Source organism: Eleutherodactylus coqui, chromosome 8 (genome assembly GCF_035609145.1).
Source record: "Eleutherodactylus coqui strain aEleCoq1 chromosome 8, aEleCoq1.hap1, whole genome shotgun sequence".
Classification (NCBI taxonomy): domain Eukaryota; kingdom Metazoa; phylum Chordata; class Amphibia; order Anura; family Eleutherodactylidae; genus Eleutherodactylus; species Eleutherodactylus coqui.
The window spans coordinates 10511462-10532168 of NC_089844.1; the positions used below are offsets into that span (position 1 = coordinate 10511462).

General features: G+C 45.3%; 1 protein-coding gene across 1 annotated transcript in view; it reads right to left on the reverse strand.

Annotated features, from left to right (window-relative positions):
* LRP1B (LDL receptor related protein 1B) overlaps nt 1-20707 on the reverse strand; it is a 1872788-nt gene that overhangs the window by 372372 nt on the left and 1479709 nt on the right. The window contains exons 45-47 of the mRNA XM_066577770.1: nt 17615-17807; nt 15518-15643; nt 11130-11258 (exon numbers count right to left, since the gene is read on the reverse strand). Of these exons, the coding sequence (XP_066433867.1) occupies nt 11130-11258; nt 15518-15643; nt 17615-17807 (448 nt within the window). The remainder of the gene's footprint in view (nt 1-11129; nt 11259-15517; nt 15644-17614; nt 17808-20707) is intronic.

A 20707-nucleotide genomic window follows, 5' to 3' on the forward strand; every position in this document is an offset into this window, starting at 1 on the left:
AAAGCACACGTCCACCTCTGACACCACAAGGGTCTCATACAATAAAGCACACGTCCACCTCTGACACCACAAGGCTCTTGTATAATAAAGCACACATCCACCTCTGACAACACAAGGCTCTCGTACAATAAAGCACACGTCCACCTGTGACACCACAAGGCTCTCGTACAATAAAGCACACGTCCACCTCTGACACCACAAGGCTCTCGTACAATAAAGCACACGTCCACCTCTGACACCAAAGGCTCTCGTACAATAAAGCATACGTCCACCTCTAATGCCACAAGGCTCTCGTACAATAAAGCACACGTCCACCTCTGACAACACAAGGCTCTCGTACAATAAAGCACACGTCCACCTCTGATGCTACAAGGCTCTCGTACAATAAAGCACACGTCCACCTCTGACACCACAAGGCTCACGTACAATAAAGCACACGTCCACCTCTGACACCACAAGGCTCTCATACAATAAAGCACACGTCCACCTCTGACACCACAAGGCTCTCATACAATAAAGCACACGTCCACCTCTGACACCACAAGGCTCTCGTACAATAAAGCACGCATCCACCTCTGATGCCACAAGGGTCTCGTACAATAAAGCACACGTCCACCTCTGACACCACAAGGCTCTCGTACAATAAAGCACACGTCCACCTCTGACACCACAAGGCTCTCGTACAATAAAGCACACGTCCACCTCTGACACCACAAGGCTCTTGTATAATAAAGCACACGTCCACCTCTGACACCACAAGGCTCTTGTATAATAAAGCACACGTCCACCTCTGACACCACAAGGCTCTTGTATAATAAAGCACACGTCCACCTCTGACACCACAAGGCTCTCGTACAATAAAGCATACGTCCACCTCTAATGCCACAAGGCTCTCGTACAATAAAGCATACGTCCACCTCTGACAACACAAGGCTCTCGTACAATAAAGCACACGTCCACCTCTGACACCACAAGGCTCTCATACAATAAAGCACACGTCCACCTCTGATGCTACAAGGCTCTCGTACAATAAAGCACACGTCCACCTCTGACACCACAAGGCTCTCGTACAATAAAGCACACGTCCACCTCTGATGCTACAAGGCTCTCGTACAATAAAGCACACGTCCACCTCTGACACCACAAGGCTCTCGTACAATAAAGCACACGTCCACCTCTGACACCACAAGGCTCTCATACAATAAAGCACACGTCCACCTCTGACACCACAAGGCTCTCGTACAATAAAGCACACGTCCACCTCTGACACCACAAGGCTCTTGTACAGTAAAGCACACGTCCACCTCTGACACCACAAGGCTCTCGTACAATAAAGCACACGTCCACGTCTGACACCACAAGCCTCTCGTACAATAAAGCACACGTCCACCTCTGACACCTCAAGGCTCTCGTACAATAAAGCACGCATCCACCTCTGACACCACAAGGCTCTCGTACAATAAAGCACACGTCCACCTCTGATACCACAAGGCTCTCGTACAATAAAGCACACGTCCACCTCTGACACCAGAAGGCTCTCGTACAATAAAGCACACGTCCACCTCTGACAGCACAAGGCTCTCGTACTATAAAGCACACGTCCACCTCTGACACCAGAAGGCTCTCGTACAATAAAGCACACATCCACCTCTGACACCAGAAGGCTCTCGTACAATAAAGCACACGTCCACCTCTGACACCACAAGGCTCTCGTACATAAAGCACACATCCACCTCTGACACCACAAGGCTCTCGTATAATAAAGCACACGTCCACCTCTGACACCACAAGGCTCTCGTACAATAAAGCACACGTCCACCTCTGACACCACAAGGCTCTCGTCCAATAAAGCACACGTCCACCTCTGACAACACAAGGCTCTTGTACAATAAAGCACACGTCCACCTCTGACACCACAAGGCTCTCGTACAATAAAGCACACGTCCACCTCTGATGCCACAATGCTCTCGAACAGTAAAGCACACGTCCACCTCTGACGCCACAAGGCTCTCGTACAATAAAGCACACGTCCACCTCTGACACCACAAGGCTCTCGTACAATAAAGCACACGTCCACCTCTGACACCACAAGGCTCTCGTACAATAAAGCACACGTCCACCTCTGACGCCACAAGGCTCTCGTACAATAAAGCACACGTCCACCTCTGACACCACAAGGCTCTCGTACAATAAAGCACACGTCCACCTCTGACACCACAAGGCTCTCGTACAATAAAGCACACGTCCACCTCTGACACCACAAGGCTCTCGTACAATAAAGCACACGTCCACCTCTGACACCACAAGGCTCTCATACAATAAAGCACACGTCCACCTCTGACACCACAAGGCTCTCGTACAATAAAGCACACGTCCACCTCTGACACCACAAGGCTTTTGTACAGTAAAGCACACGTCCACCTCTGACACCACAAGGCTCTCGTACAATAAAGCACACGTCCACGTCTGACACCACAAGCCTCTCGTACAATAAAGCACACGTCCACCTCTGACACCTCAAGGCTCTCGTACAATAAAGCACGCATCCACCTCTGACACCACAAGGCTCTCGTACAATAAAGCACACGTCCACCTCTGATACCACAAGGCTCTCGTACAATAAAGCACACGTCCACCTCTGACACCAGAAGGCTCTCGTACAATAAAGCACACGTCCACCTCTGACAGCACAAGGCTCTCGTACTATAAAGCACACGTCCACCTCTGACACCAGAAGGCTCTCGTACAATAAAGCACACGTCCACCTCTGACACCAGAAGGCTCTCGTACAATAAAGCACACGTCCACCTCTGACACCACAAGGCTCTCGTACATAAAGCACACATCCACCTCTGACACCACAAGGCTCTCGTATAATAAAGCACACGTCCACCTCTGACACCACAAGGCTCTCGTACAATAAAGCACACGTCCACCTCTGACACCACAAGGCTCTCGTCCAATAAAGCACACGTCCACCTCTGACAACACAAGGCTCTTGTACAATAAAGCACACGTCCACCTCTGACACCACAAGGCTCTCGTACAATAAAGCACACGTCCACCTCTGATGCCACAATGCTCTCGAACAGTAAAGCACACGTCCACCTCTGACACCACAAGGCTCTCGTACAATAAAGCACACGTCCACCTCTGACACCACAAGGCTCTCGTACAATAAAGCACACGTCCACCTCTGACACCACAAGGCTCTCGTACAATAAAGCACACGTCCACCTCTGACGCCACAAGGCTCTCGTACAATAAAGCACGCATCCACCTCTGACACCACAAGGCTCTCGTACAATAAAGCACACGTCCACCTCTGATACCACAAGGCTCTCGTACAATAAAGCACACGTCCACCTCTGACACCAGAAGGCTCTCGTACAATAAAGCACACGTCCACCTCTGACAGCACAAGGCTCTCGTACTATAAAGCACACGTCCACCTCTGACACCAGAAGGCTCTCGTACAATAAAGCACACGTCCACCTCTGACACCAGAAGGCTCTCGTACAATAAAGCACACGTCCACCTCTGACACCACAAGGCTCTCGTACATAAAGCACACATCCACCTCTGACACCACAAGGCTCTCGTATAATAAAGCACACGTCCACCTCTGACACCACAAGGCTCTCGTACAATAAAGCACACGTCCACCTCTGACACCACAAGGCTCTCGTCCAATAAAGCACACGTCCACCTCTGACAACACAAGGCTCTTGTACAATAAAGCACACGTCCACCTCTGACACCACAAGGCTCTCGTACAATAAAGCACACGTCCACCTCTGATGCCACAATGCTCTCGAACAGTAAAGCACACGTCCACCTCTGACACCACAAGGCTCTCGTACAATAAAGCACACGTCCACCTCTGACACCACAAGGCTCTCGTACAATAAAGCACACGTCCACCTCTGACGCCACAAGGCTCTCGTACAATAAAGCACACGTCCACCTCTGACACCACAAGGCTCTCGTACAATAAAGCACACGTCCACCTCTGACACCACAAGGCTCTCGTACAATAAAGCATACGTCCACCTCTGACACCACAAGGCTCTCGTACAATAAAGCACACATCCACCTCTGACACCACAAGGCTCTCGTACAATAAAGCACGCGTCCACCTCTGACACCACAAGGCTCTCGTACAATAAAGCACACGTCCACCTCTGACACCACAAGGCTCTCGTACAATAAAGCACACGTCCACCTCTGACAACACAAGGCTCTCGTACAATAAAGCACACGTCCACCTCTGACAACACAAGGCTCTCGTACAATAAAGCACATGTCCACCTCTGACACCACAAGGCTCTCGTACAATAAAGCACACGTCCACCTCTGATACCACAAGGCTCTCGTACAATAAAGCACACGTCCACCTCTGACAACACAAGGCTCTCGTACAATAAAGCACATGTCCACCTCTGACACCACTTAATTCCTCCAAAGCTTTTAAAATAAATAATAATCTTGGTGAAAAAAATGTCTTATTTTGTGCATTTAGCCCCTGTGTAGACATTCTGCAGGTCAGCCGCACTGAATAGACAGCCCGCGATCCGAGTGCAGACCTTGGTTGCTAGCTATCCAGACCCCTACTGTCCAGACCAGTAGAGAGAGCCACTGCAAGTTCTCCCTCCGCTAACCCCTTTCCGTGTGATCCCACCGACTCTGTAGCATCGCTTTGCTCCGCCACCGCCTCTGGACTCTCAGTGATTTTGAGAACAGGGGTCAGGGATGGGGGAGGAGCTATGCTTATGGTTCCCCTCAAAGAGCTGGCTGTAATTGCATAGTAAGGCGCTGAGCATATTTGCCCAGATTATTACACACGCAATTTTTGCATGAGTAATATGCAGTGAATAGAACCCATTGATTTCAATAGGTTTGTTCATATGAGCCTATGCTGTTCATTCAATGTGTGATCACATGGAAAAATACGCGGCATGACCTATGTTGGTGCGTATTACTCATCGCAATAGGCCATTCGAGTGAATGAGTGGGCGCAAATATGCAGTGAATATGCAGGAAACCTGTGTATTCGCTGTGTATTTGCGCACCATTTCAGTGGCCTTGTCTGCATGTATGTTGGGGTTGAAGAGAGGGGTGATCTTTCTTCAAATAGGACTGTATGATGGAGATAAAAGGAGGGACATTGTAGTCTTTACATATTACTGGATGATGGAGAAGTTAGTGGAGGGGGCACACAGGCCACTATAACTTGGAATGGCCATGAGGGGCTACATAAAAAGGGCCCTAGGGGGTCAGCATAAATAAGAGGTAAAGTATAACTGAGAGGGGCCACAGAGGGTGCAGTATAATTACTCCAAAGTGATTTAAACGAAAACATCAATTCATTCTGCAAAACAACAAGCCCTCGCACTGCTCTGCTGGTGGGAAAGTAAAAGAGGGACGGCTCTCAGAATATGGAGGGTTAAGTGTTCTACAATGTGAGAAAAAAATACAAATATATACATACATATGTGGCATCGCCAGAATTGTACTGTAATCTATATATAATTAGAACTGCATGCCTTGTTTGCCAGACCTTCACCTGATGGCAGGTAATTGGGCTAATAGAGTACCCCTGCTGTCGGCATATCCACGGTTACTGACTACAACCAACTTTTTGTGTAGTCTAAGGGCGGAATGACGGGACTGGAATACCCAGAGAGGCTATCCAAATTGGGACTATTTACTCTAGAAAAAAGAAGGTTAAGAGGCGACCAAATAACCATGTATAAGTACATGAGGGGACAACACATGGATCTCTCCCGCGATCTGTTTACACCCAGGACCACGACGGTAACAAGAGGACATCCGCTACGATTAGAGGAAAGTAGGTTTCATCACCAACATAGAAAGGGGTTCTTTACTGTAAGAGCAGTGAGACTGTGGAACTCTCTACCGGAGGAAGTGGTGATGGCAAAATCGATAGAGGAGTTTAAAAGGGGACTTGATGTCTTTCTGGAGAAGAAGTATATTACAGGATATAAATATTAGGTTAAGGGTCAATCCTGGTATACAGGCAGGTAGGAACTATTAGGGGTTGATCCAGGGAACAGTCTGATTGCCATTAGGGAGTCAGGAAGGAATTTTTCCCCCAAAAGGGCTAATTGGCTTCTGGCCCTGGGGTTTTTTGCCTTCCTCTGGATCAACACAGTAGGATAGACAGGCTGGACTAGATGGACAATGTCTTCATTCGGCCTTACATACTATGTTACTATGTTACCCACTTGCGTCGCCGATTTTCGTGCGTGAAAAACGCGGCGTTTTCGCGTGTTTTTTGCGTGTTTTCCGTGCGTTTTTCGCGCGTTTTTTGCAGCCCTCCATTGACAATCATGGGTGCATTAAGAGAAAAATAAGGAGACATATGCAACTGACAGTTCCTATGTGAAAAAACCCCACGAAACGGAAAAAAAAAACCCAGATGGACAAGAACACATTCTATACTAATTGCTCTTGAGAAAAAACGCAAAACATCGCAGGAAAAAAAATCGCAAGTGGGTAGGCACCCTTAAGGCGCCCACCCACTGGCGTTTGCGTTTTCCGCGGGAAAAAAAGCAGCGTTTTCGCCGCGTTTACCGTGATTTTTCCGCGCGTTTTTTGCGGCGTTTTCGCGGCTTTTCCATTAATTTCCATTGACTTTCATGCGTGCATTAGGAGAAAAATAAGGACACATATGCAACTGACAGTTCCTATGTTAAAAACGCAAACGCAACGCAAAAAAAACGCCAGTGGACAGGAACACATGTTATCTCTATGCCTGTGCAGGAAAAACGCAAAACGCAAAACGCAGGTAAAAAAACGCCAGTGGGTGGGCGCCCTTAACCCTGAAGTCATGTGTTGCTTCTATCCTCTATTCTTGCTAATCTACTGGCAGTAGAAGTGAGTGCAGAGGAAGGGGAGTAACACAAACCTCCAGGATCAGACTACACAGGGTTTGGTTGTAGTCTGTAACCATGGAGACACCTATCTATGCAAAGGAGCTGTATGCGCGAAACAGGAAAATATTTGTCATCAACTCACAGCATGTGCTGAGTCTGCTGAGAAGCTTACCATAAGCTTCTCTATAGGGAATTTAAAAAAGTGTGACCAAAAACAGGCTAGAACACATGCAGTCATTAGCCGCAAGCCGCATCCAATTTTTTATTCATTTTTTTGCACAATAAAACAATACGTGGGCTTGGGGTTTTTTGGGGGGTAAGTTGAATATTTTAATGGCCGCACTCTGGGGTCCATATAATGTGATGTATCATTTTTATTACATTTGGGGGTGGCAGATATTCTGACATTGTTTGGCGGTTTTGTTTTTACAGCATTCACCATGATAACTTCCTTATCTTACGATTCCTGCGAGTTTATAGAGATTTTTTCTATATTTTTTTTACTACTTTTTGCACAATAAAAACACATTTTTAAAGAAAAGTAATTGACTCTGCACCGCCGCTTTTTAAGACCCATAACATTTGTATTTTCCCGGCAGCGGAGCTGTGAGGGCTCGCTTTTTGCAGGAAGAGTTGTGGGTTTTATTGATACTTTTGTGAAATCCATGTGACTTTTGGATTGCTTTTCATTGCAATTTTTGGGAGGCGAACAAAATAGAAAAATAGTAATTCTGACATTAGTATTTCCACTTATTTTTACGTCGCTCGCCGTGTGAGATAAATAACACAATACTTTCATTGTCTGGGTCCTTACAAATGCGCTGATACAGATTAGGTGCTCCTTTTTCTAAAAATTTACTTGGCATTTTATCAATTTAAAATTGAGTTTTTGTAGGGAAAATATGTTTTTTTACTGGATTTTTTTCTTTGTTTTAACTGCATTGAGATTAGTTTTTAGTCTAAAGAGGACTTGAAAATACAATCATTTGATCACTAGAATAGTACACTGCATTATGTGTATAGTGCAGTCTACTAGTGAGCAGCCTATTAGACTCTGCCGGAGGGGAAGGTCTAATAGGCCGAGTTCCATGGTAGACATGGAGGCCTCTCCAGGCTTCTGGAAATTGCTGGTCTTCAAAAAGGTAATATTTATTCTACGTTGTGATAAAACTGACACATTTTGGGAGAGCAGAAGCTGCCGGTAGATATTTTACTATGTGAACTCAATTTTCATGCTGTTTAAAATTACATTGCCCTCTGAAATAAATTGCAGTTTTTAGCTTTCAGCTATACAAACTTTTTCATACAGAAAGAACAACGAAGCAGCGTTCCTCGGGGGTCGCGGACTTTTGCACTTGCAAAGGAATTTTTTTTTCTCCCCTGAAGCCAGAAGGAAGAGATGTGGATGTATAAATAGGCCGAGGTGTCCATTATAGAGAGCCGCTGATCCTATCTCAGCTCTACATACATTTACAGCCCAAACTCTCCGCAGTATCGACAACCCGAAGACAAACATCACGATTTTATGTATTTTTTCCTGAACTCACAAAATAAAAGCGATATATTAATGGAAGTAGTGAGCAGATGACTGCGGCTCGCAACATTCATAGTCCGCAAATTACCCCTAAGTACGCTGGGCTCTGTAAGAGTTATTAGAGGACTCGGACGGCTGATATGTAAGAATATTCACTGCTGCTTCTTTAGGAGGAATCTCCCCCTGACTCCTCTGTACTTCACTTGCTTTATATTCATTTATCCATATGTGAACCGAGGAAAGAAAATGTCCTTCCAAGCTATTTTTTATTTAGTTCCTTTTGTGGCTCAGAACATTTTAACATTAGCAACAATTTACAGTTTAATCTGTACCTGAGTTTTCAACACATTTTCTAGCACACCCCGGGTTCTCCCGCTCATTTGCTGCCATTTGCACCCTGTTTCATGTCTGTTTGTTCTGATTTTCAGGTGGTCTTTCCCATTTTTCTGGTGTCCTGCTTTTGCTATCCACCTTTAGGGAAGGAGTGTACAGCAAGCCTAGCATTCTGATGGTAGTTCACTGTCCTGACTTCCTTGCCCTTACTTCCCATACTGCCATGCACTGTCTCAGGTCCAATCAGCAGGGAGGCAGTATCTGAATGCCCGCCCCTTTGCTTTCCCAGGATGACCGGGCATTTAAAGACATTCTGGTGAAATGGTTAGTATACCCACTCTGATGTGTAATGTGTGCAAATACACCCACACTGTAACATCAGGAGAGAAAGAGACTGTGGAGGTCCTCATCACAGTGTCTGCAAATCTGTCAGCCTGACCCCTAGTGGCAGCCGCTTCAAATGTCATTTACAGCGGTAAAGCAACAACATTGTTAATACAAGTATATTACAGAAATGATGAGACGAATACGAGCCAAAAGATGAGCAGACATTGTCTGAAAACCATAAGCACCTAAAAATATACTGTATATAGTACACTAGTGGAGAAGAGACTAACCTATTACATAATCAACAGTAAAGTGAAATAGAACAAAATATGAATATATATATATATATATATATATATATATATATATATATATATATATATATATAGCACACACAGTATATAAAACATTCCTATCTAGTAGCGCGTTGAATTGCCTTTGGTTTTCAGAACCGTATCAATTCATCATGGCGTCCATCCACAGCTGCTCAACCTCCAGCAGTCTAATGGGAAGGGGTAATCGATTCATGCTGCTTGCACCAAATTCTGACCTCCCATCAGCACGGGGCAACAGACATCTGGATCCATCTGACCAGGAGATGTAGTTCCGCTACTCAGTGATGCAAGTTTTTGAGCTCATTTGCCCCAGGGAGTCTCACCATCCATGCTAAGGAATGATGAGTTGGGTGTTTGTAGATGCTAGTTGGAGCACCAGCATTGCATTTGTCTGTACTTTGCTTGATTGTGCAGTGCATGTTCGACAGAACGATTCCTGACATCCTCCTCCGACCCCTTTTAGTGATGAGTTGTTTCCGTCCACAGGATCCCCTTTCTCTGGATGTTTTCCTCGATTGCATAATTCTCAGTATACTCCCCACCGTTACATGAGAAACCCCCTGCAGTTGGCAGTGAGACCCCGACTAGTCTAGCACCGATGACCAGCCTTGTTGGAAGTCACGGAGATCGCTGGATTTTCCAATTCACACTGAAACTGATCTACGAAAAACTTGTCACGTGATGAGAATTTCTATAGAGGGAAGTGCCAATTGTGAAAGGGGCAGGAACTGAAAAAGGGGCAGAAGCCTTAACAAAGAGCCAGGGCTTCCAATAAACGGGCCATTCGGTGTGAGAGATTATATATACATATATATTTAAAATTTTGTATTCAATATTTCCTAAGATTCAGTTTTTCTTCAGATTTCTATAGGTAATATGTCATATTTAGAGTGTTAATTCTTTGTTATGTTAAAATTGTCTGAGCTGGAAGAAAATACCAAAATGATTCTGACCAAAAAAAGAGAAAGAACATTGGGAATTGGATCTGCATCCCATCCACAATGCGGCTTGTCCACTGCGGCCCTGGGGGCATCAGAAGTGATCGACAAGAGGAGAAATAATTAAAGGGGTTGTCCCGCGAAACAAAGTTGGGGTATACACTTCTGTATGGCCATATTAATGCACTTTGTAATGTACATTGTGCATTAATTATGAGCCATACAGAAGTTATTCACTTACCTGTTCCGTTGCTGGCGTCCCCGTCTCCATGGTGCCGTCTAATTTTCAGCGTCTAATCGCCCGATTAGACGCGCTTGCGCAGTCCGGTCTTCTCCGTTTTGAATGGGGCCGCTCGTGCTAGAGAGCTGCCCTCGTAGCTCCGCCCCGTCACGTGTGCCGATTCCAGCCAATCAGGAGGCTGGAATCGGCAATGGACCGCACAGAAGACCTGCGGTCCACCGAGGGTGAAGATCCCGACGGCCATCTTCACAAGGTAAGTCAGAAGTCGCCGGAGCGGGGGGATTCGGGTAAGTACTGGACGGTTTGTTTTTTTTATGCCTGCATCGGGTTTGTCTCGCGCCGAACGGGGGGGGCTATTGAAAAAAAAAAAAAAACGTTTCGGCGCGGGACAACCCCTTTAATCTAAAAAGAGTTAAAACCCTTCTAGTAAACATTTTACTTCTCCGAAGTCTAATGAACGTGGTGACGGATACAAAGTATCCACTCCAGGTAAGCACTGATACACGATGCAGACAGACTCACCGCAGTAGGAATGCTTCTCATCTGATCTGTCCTTGCAGTGTGCCACGCCATCGCAGGTCAGCTCATACTCCACACATTCACCGTTGCCACATTCAAACTCGGAAAACATGTTGCAGGATGAATTTCTGGCTGAAGAGATAAGAAAGAAAGGGATCAACATTCGTACTCCGATATCTGCAGAAAAAGGTAATCAAAGAATGTGAAATAAACATCTAAAAGATACTTTAAAATATGCAACATGTTATCAGTCCGGATTATTGAAGGGTTCTGGCACATCTACAAGATCTCCCCATATATCCACAGGAAAGGTGCTAACTTGCTGATCAGTGGGGGTCTCACCACTGAGACCCCCGCTGATCTCGAGGACGGGACTCCCGTGCCCCCCTCTTCTGTCACTGTGCCCCCCCCCTCCCCCCCTGCAGTGGGGCCACTGTGAATGTTTATTTGATCTATAGTTTTATTTCTTTTTTTGTAAGTTGAATTTCTTTTCATGTTCCTATATTTATATTATAAAATACCGTAAACTGGAAAAACCATCTCTGGACTTTGACGTCAACCTTTTGGGGATATTCGGTGCTGACCTGATTTAGAGCCGTCCTTCAGGCTGAATGTATTGTACTTTCTACTTAATATCGGTCTGTCCCTTTGCACATTACATAGCCATCCGATGCGCGGGAATGTGTTCATATGACTGCGGTTATTCTACTACCTGGGGATCTCCCGTGACTCTCTCCCCATGGATCCTGACACCCATCGGGGATCTATTGGTTGATTGGACCAAGGACTATATTGAAGGCACCCTTGGTCCAGTGCTTTGAGCGCCTGCCAACTGATGGGCTTTCCACACCCGGTGGGTCCAATCTAATTTATGTGCTATATATAATTTAGTATAATATTGTTTCCATTGTATTGGAGGGCTAACTCTACTTGTACTTGCCACTGCGAATGAAGCGCTGGCCAAGCATGCACAGTGAAGGCCCCATTTCATCTCAATGGGGCTCACGGGGATACCTGAGCAGCACCCACTCAGGTGTCTCCAATGTGAATGCAGCGCTGGTGTGCTTGCGGGACCAATGCTCCATTCAGTCTCCTGCAGTGAGGAGGAGGGGGACAAGGGACCCTGTGGATAAGCGACAACTTGCAATTGTGCTAGAAGCCCTCTAAAGCAAAGTGCGCACAGAATACGGGCACTGTGTTTATTATCTGCTGTATGTCAGGAAAAGCTCCCAATATATACTTTTAGTGCATCTATCAGTCCGCATTCATTCGACAGAGGCCAAAAAGTTATCTTTTTGGAGTCTGTTGAGGTAGTAATCAGCAGCATACTCTTTTTGCAATGGTATAGGTAAACGCAGCAAACTCCACTCTCCTATATAGGGGGCCACACAGTATGTGTTTTACACAGCAACCTAATGGTGATAGATGCCTCAGTATGTAGGCCTTGTGTGGTGCAGAGTGTTAAGGCAGCAGAACTGTAGTCCTAAGCTCTCACTCACAACCTGAAGGTTGTGGGTTCAATCCCTGTGTGGTTCAGGTAGCTGACTCAAGCACTGGCGCTATGTTATTATTATGACATCCTCCACAGATGCCAACCATCCTTGGCGAAGAAGATGGCGATCCTGAGTAATGACTAATCCCCTAATGTCACAGCAGTCAGTCTGTAGTAAAGTGAATGGAATAAGTGAAATACAGCCGAGTGCCCCCAGCCGGTTCTGTAATGGCGCGTATGTCGCACTTTACCAGATATATGCACTCCGCACTCCTTTAATCCTTGGGGGCCCCAATGGGCATCCCTCTGTGATCACTTTGTTATTATACATCTAGTTGATATACCATAAAATGCTTTATAGAAAAATACACCATCATACACCCATTTAAGAACCTACATGTTGTTCAACTGGCCATACAGGGATTTAGCCCATAGCGAGAAATGCTCTCATAAGTATGATCTCAACATTTATCAGGAATACAAGTATATAATAGATGGGTTCTGAATTGGCCGAATTGGTTTTCTGCTTTGGACCATCCCTACTTGTTAGAAGGTAATATAGAGAAAGTACAAAGAACTGCGACTGGACGCCTTGCAACAGCGCTGCAAGACAAACACATGCCTCTTCCTCAGATAGAGACGCGGCTTGCAGATATCGCTTCGCTGTGCAGGTCACTAATCATCTCCCACCCGAGCGCACCTAATATCTGTAGGCCTGAGTTGTTCACACCAGCTGTATATGAGCAAGAAGCAAGTTTGCCTTGAGACGTGTTATATATCCTGGCTGAGGAGTCAGGTTCACTTTTACAACTCTGATTTCTGATAATTGTTGCAAGAAGGTCGTGCCCGGCCCCCGTTCTGGATACTTTTCCCATAATGTCTCTATGCCCCCTCCCCTGGAGTGGTGTCACCTGGACTGGCAGCACTTCCGCCAATTAGTTGGCAACATCCCTTCACCCCCTTTTGGACATCTTCTTAGTTAGGGATGCTTCACTTTTTCTGCTCTAGTCCTCTACAGGGCGAGTCAAAAGTCTCTATAAATACAGGTGTGTTTTGCAGGTCCGCATAAACGATGCCGCTGACGAAGGGGGAATGGATACTGCTGGCAGGATCGGGGTGAACACGTCACGTAGCCCGGGCATTTAATATGATACATGCCACGCAAATTATGCATGACTGTGTTGCAAAACTGATTCAAAAGTTCAAAAAGACGAGAGGTGTGGATGATGCAACACAATCAGGGCGTCCTAAAACCAATTAGGGGTGGCCACCATGTTCTTGACTGCTCTTGGCAAGAGCCCTGGGAAGAGCAACCTTCATGTTTTGTGTGAAAGCTGTGTGAGTCAGTCAAGTTTGGTACCCAAAAAGCATGTCTGCAGGCTGCATGGAGACTGTCCTACCAAATGTAATTGGATGCCTGAGCAAGAATCAAAAGTAGAAATTATTTCCATATGTTAATACTTAGTGGGGCCTCCTTCAACCCTAATGACATCCAATACTCTCTGTGGCATGATTTCTACTAATGTCTAATACACTTCAGCTAGTATTTCCCTCTATTCATCCTGCAAACGTCTGGTGAGTTCTCTCAAAGAAGATGCATGGACCTGTCTACAATGGAGCATCATCATTGGACAGTTGACCAATAGAGGAAGATTCTTTGAAGTGATGAATCACATTACTCCATCTTCATGTCAGATAGACATTCCTGGGAGTGGAGGATCCTGAGGACCACCTTCTGCCTGAGTGTGTTGTGCCAACAGTTTAGTACGGCGGAGGTTCTGTTATGGTCTGCGGATGTTTTACGGGGCGTGGTCTCAGTATGTTGGTTGTAGGGACAAGAATCATGAACACGAAGGTAGGCCTTGACATTCTAGACAATAATGTGCTACCGAAAATGTGGCAATACTCTGGGAATGGTCGGCCATACTGACAAACAGACAACGCACCTTCTCATAGATCCAACGCTGTTTCACATTGGTTTGAGGATATGGATGTTCCATGATTAAACTGGCTGCACAGAGACCCTGACCTGAACCCTACGGAACATCTCTGGGATGAACTGGAGCATATGGAAAAATGAACAACTTCCATCTCCTTTGAGAGAACTTGCCAGATGTTTGCAGGATGAATTGAGGTAAATACCAGCTGAAGTGTATCAGATATTAGTAGAAAGTATGTTTTCCCTAGGAGGTCTAAGGAAATAACTGTGGGCAAGTGCATTGGGGTGTTGTTTTAAGGGTGTAGATGGTTTAGGAGGAGAAAAGCTGATGACCGGTTCCCTTTAACATATGGAGATAAATACTCCTTTTGGTTCTTGCTTGTGTCCAATCACTTTTGGTAGGATAGTGTACTTGTTAGAAAGGTCTCTTGACAATTAACTGATCACAATGCCCTCCTGGTGGAATCTGAAACGATCAGTTGCAATCTAAGCTCAGTGCTTACCATTAGGGGGAAAAGTTACAGAAGACTTGCAAGAATCTCAGAACTTCTCACTGTGTTAGAATTCTTGTGACTGTTGAGAGATTTTTGCTCCTAGAGAAATGCTGAGCGTGAGATGTGTAACCCGTGACCGCCCACGTAACCTACAAGTCATGCCAAGCCACAGCCTCAGCACCATTAACCATAGCAGGAGCAGAATATTAAAAAGTTTCCTGAAATGTACTGTTTGTGAATGCAGAGCGAGCCAAGAAGGTGTCAGTGTCAGCCGCCTGCCAGCCGCCTGCCAGCCGCCGCGCCTCCCTTATTTTTATTGTTATTTTTACTATACACAACAGAAAATAAAAATGACAGCTGTATGACAAGCGCGATGCAAGCAAACCTGAAAGATATGACATGCAATATTAATGTGCTATAGCACTTGTTTTCTTTGCAGTGTCTCGGTCTAGAATATATTACTTACTCACACATCTGTTGTCATCTAATAATAAGCGGTCTCCTCGGCACGAACAATTGACGCGACCGTCAGCAGTGAGAAGGCAGAGGTCGTGGCAGCCTCCATTCAGGTAGGAGCAAGGCGACAGCTCACCTTGGGGAAAACAAATGTTGAATAGATTTCTCGTTTGCACGTATAGAACTAGCTGGAAATTATACGTAGAGACCTTTTAGGGGTCGTTGCTGCGGACAATCATTTGTGTTAGAGTTATGGCCCACATATAAGACGATCACCGGGTGTCCAACAGCGGGGACATCTATCGGTGAACTGTACTCTGCAGGGGAACGTGGCAGCAAGTGCTCAGTTCTCCTTCAACAGGAGGATTCAAGAAGACAATTACTGGAAATAATTACAATATTAATTAAAGTATCCGTAGCCCCTTTAAGGGGTTTTCTGCAACAACAACAAAAAAAAGTTACAAGGGCTTAAAATGCAGAGAAATTGAATACTAGCCTATTCCAGCCGCTCCGTGTCCAGCACTACAGCCCTGGGGTCTGCCATATGGAACCTGGCAGAAGCTTTGGATTCATACTACTTTTGGTTCTTGCTCAGGCGTCTAATCACAGTCTTTTGCCGTTTTTTGTGCATCTGACCATTCAGCCACTCACAAGCTACAGCAGCGATTGTTACATGGCTGCTGAAGCCTGTGAGTTGCTGAGCAGTCATGTGAACACTGAATGGCATGTGACCACCCACCATTTCTTCTAGCTTCCATGAGACGGGCACCAAGGTTACAGTGCTGGATGGGGGCGGCAGGATAGGCAAGAATTGAATTTTTCTTCATTTTAAGCCCTTATAACTTTGTTTCAAGTCACGGAAAACCCATTTAAGCACTGCAAAATACGGCCACGGCAAGCAGGCAGTCTCTTCTTGGCACTTGCTGTGGTCCCCGGTGTCTGCACTTGCTGTAAGGGTAGCCAGGAGGGTGACAAGTTCTAAAAGGTCCAGTGCACCTCGCACAAGATCTTTCGCACCAATGGTCAGCCACCCCCTGTGTATATCAGGCATCCTCCCCTTATAGACTGTGCCTGAGTATCAAGGACCTTCAGGCTATACCAGGACCACTACCTAATTAGGGTCTGAAGACCCAGCAGCAAAGCTCACATTCCAACTGGTGAAGACCGTTCTATCCCAGGTTTCTCCCCAGAATCTGACCCAAAGCCAAACCAGTCTGTGGCTCAGTGGATCTACATCCTGACATTAAGTCTCAGAACAGCAAATTTTAAAGTCTAAAATTGGGGCCCATTTATTCTGAGGACGGTGATGGTTAAAGCACTTGGGCCTCCAAGGATCAGTAAGTGATGGCATGCCCTAGCAATGAGCCCTCATTTGCCATCCTGGGAATGACCCTTTTTAGTGCAGTTGTTCCACAGCTTTATCTTGTTGCATCAGATACAATTGTTCATTGACAAGTATGTTATGTGACAAATCCTCCGCACTGCTTTGGCCTAAATAGAATAGATTTTGAATTTACTTCCAGTAAACTGGATGTGATATTCTTTACCCCAAATTTCTGCAGATTGTCTCAGTTTATGACTCACTGTCATGTGGGAAAACGAGGAAAAAGTAACATTTGCTAGTGGGCATATTCCAATATAGCGTGTTGGATTCTGTGTGTCATCTGAAAAGCTTTGTAAGTCAAAATCCTTCAGATTTTCTTAGCAGGATGGTTTTCAGGGCTGACAAAGCCGGCACTTTATAGACCAAAGAGATAATACGGGAAGTGAAATATTTTCTCTCTAAAAGTCCCCCCTCTAACTAACTTACAAAAGACATGGACGAGGGCTAACATCAGTTTTTTTTAAATCTATCGTATAGTTGAGAAGTCAAGGTAGACTTTATTGTTATAACATGTTTAGCTTGTAATACCATGCCTAACCACATGGAGTGCTGTTAAAAGGCAACATGGTTGCAAATCATTTTAATTCAGACAGATGTTGTACAATAATATTAATCAGCACCTATTGGTAGGACTATAGTGTATGGATATGACATTTTATGTTCCAGGAAACAGAATTTTTTGCTCTGCACATATTTAGAGAACACAAAACCGATATCACTTACAGCTGTTGGTGTCATTGGCCACAGCTATGATCCCCATTGGTTGATGAGGGATATCTGCTCGTAGAACCTTTGTCTCCCCTCCGGTGTATTTGTTTGAGCGCAAAATGGCTCTTCTTACCCAATCTGACCAGAAAATATAGTTATCGTATATAGCCATGCTGAGGAATGTGCCTGGTCCCGATCTGACGATTACCTGCAAGAAAGAAAACAGGCGTTACATTGTATGCATATCTTGTAAAAACGTACTGAAGCCATTACAATTTTAGCTAGACAAGAGCATTCTGCAACCCGTTCAAGTGCATAATTCTGTCCATAGAGAGCGGTATTATAGGATTCAGTGCTGGTGTGTTAGCGATATTCAACTTAGATGGACAGGCTAATGGACTAGAAAAGTAAAACCTGCTTTTTTTTCCCAGAGCTGAGCCACTTTGCCTCCTGATAGTTTGTACAAAGAGTATTATTCAGCAGGAGATGACAGCGAGCGCAAGGGAAAACTCTTCCTATTATTGTGGGGTCAGTCAGGCAGACGTGGATCCACCTTGCCACATACCGGTTTGGCTGTGGGCTATCTGAGGTGGCAGCACCTGGGAAACCCCGGTTTTCACAGAACGCCAAATGGAACCATAGGATGTCATTAGTCAAATGGAGGTCAATAAGGTCTCCATGTTACTAGGGGTCAGTTTTTTTTTCTGGAATTCTAGTGCTAGTATAGCATAGCCAACTACACTACTCTGTTCAGCACAAATTCCAAAGATTACCCAAGCTTTGGTCTTCGTTTTCATAGTGACAGCCTACGGTGCCGTTTGGAGTCCATCTGAACCTCATTTTTGGGGGTTCAGACCCCCAGAATGAAACTTGGGGACTCAGAATGAAGCATAATGTGAATACACCCTAACATGAAGTCTAGGAGCCATCTAGGATACCATTGTCCAATCCATGGCCCAGGGGTCGCATGCAGCCCAGGATGGCTATGAATGCAGACCAACACAAAATTGTAAATGTACTTAAAACATTATGCACCCAAGCCTAGAGGTGGGGAGGACCATCGGAAGCTGAATGTGGAGGAGGCCAGGCCTCAGGCGGTAACTGACAGACAGGCTCATACAGATGACAGGGCAGTGGGTGGCACTTGCAGCTCTTGACTGTCTGACTCACTCAGTTACCTCGGGGTCCAGCAGGCGAATCTCCTTCCTGTCCTACAAAGTCCTAACGGCTGCTATCAAGTATCAATGTGAAGATGAGAGACTAGCCCAAGAGTCCCATCATGGCCAGCTAACGCTGTGTGGCCCTCCCCTGGTGTCAGAAATGGGCCCGCGGCTGCAAACTGCATGTGAACCTGTACAGATTTCTGCACCCAGGCTTGCATGGTGAAGCAGACACTGACTCCAGCATTTCCGCCCTTTGTGGTCTCCACCAGTGGGGGACCTCGCAGACAGTGGCTGTATGTAACATACTTACGGGGCGCCATGTTGCTGCCTGTGAGCAGTTTAGTATTAGGAACACCTGAACCAAAACGACAGAGCATCTAAATGAATACGGTCGTTTCTGGTTAACGGGATATTCGCAGGCCTGTTGGGCAAAGAACAATGTCCTGTTTGTGTCATGGTTTGCTAGCAACCGTTTACTGACAGAGTTCTTTGACGCCGTTTCCAAACTGGTGTCACTATGGCAGTCACCACCAAATCAATCCTCGATGTGGGAGGTGAGCACAACAAGGAAAGTTTCTGCTCAGGGTGCCACAAAACCTTCCTCCCTTCTTCCCTCCTGCCTTCCGTGGACCTCGATGCCCGTAGGGCTGCCTACAGGGAGTGCTCCCTGTTTCTAACCATACAATGTAGCTGACTCGCTCAGACTTCCTGCCTCAGGTAAAAGTATAACCACCTCCTGTGGCATACGATATGCAACAAACTGTATGAGAAGAACTAGAAAAAAACATGTAGTACCCCATTACATATCTTGTGCTCAAACTTTGCGGCCCATTATCGTATCAGAGCTTGGCCACTCAGGTGGGCCGGTCTGACCTCGCACAAACTGATACATCTATAATGAATTTAGGAAAAATGAAACCTTTTATATTATTAAACGGGGTCTAAGGATCGATCTGAGGGCGGCCGATACATCTTATATGACTCTGCTTCATAAAGTCTCCGTTTTTCCTTGGAAGCGGCGCCTCATTAAAGCCGCCGATAATGTAGCACAATGATGTGCCTGGTTCTTGCTAACCCATAATCCCGCTATCATGTGTAAGCAACAGGTAATTCTTAAGTAATGCGCATTAAAAAGAACCAAGACATTAAAAAAGTTCGCTCACTTTACATGTAAATCCATTCCTGCATTTGCATAAGTAATGTTTAAGGCTTTACCAACCAATTAATTTAGACCCATGTGTAAAAAATACTTTGAAGTATAGGCAATATTAATCTGCCTTGTTTGTAAATTAGGGTTTGGGATATTGATTTTAGGAATTAGTTAATAAGCTTTGAAATCCCAATGTACGCGGATTCCGATTTCCCTTCCCTGTTTGTAATGCAGCGGGGAGATTTGGGGTAATCTAGAAAAGTCCTATTCCTGCAAGTATTTTGTTAAGAGCAATTAAAGCCACCATTTCATCTGAATATTTGAAAGGTTGTTTAATACTCAGCTGAATACTCTACCTTAAATAACCAGAATTGTCTGAGGATGGCCTCAGCTGCCAATCACTGCAAGCCTTCGTTACAAGAAACATATTTCTTATATTGGCCAGCTTGCAGACTTGTAGACTGAAGGTCAAAGAGATTGGACAGGATTGGAAAACTAAAACTGCTTTCTAATAAACTAGCGCCCCACCGGTCCACAGGTTGTATGTGGAATTGCAGATCAGCCCCATTAATTTCGATGGAGTCTAGCTGCAATACCAGCCTCGCCCACTGATCGGTCTGACGCGGCTTCTAGGAGAAGGACTATGTTTTTCTAGTCATATAGAACCCTTTAAATAAATCAGTGTTGGAATATTTAGGTTTACATGAATGTTACCAAAAATGAACATAAAGTATCATTGAAGTCTGATTCTTATATTGGAATCAGCATTGTGACTTGAAATTTTACGACACACAC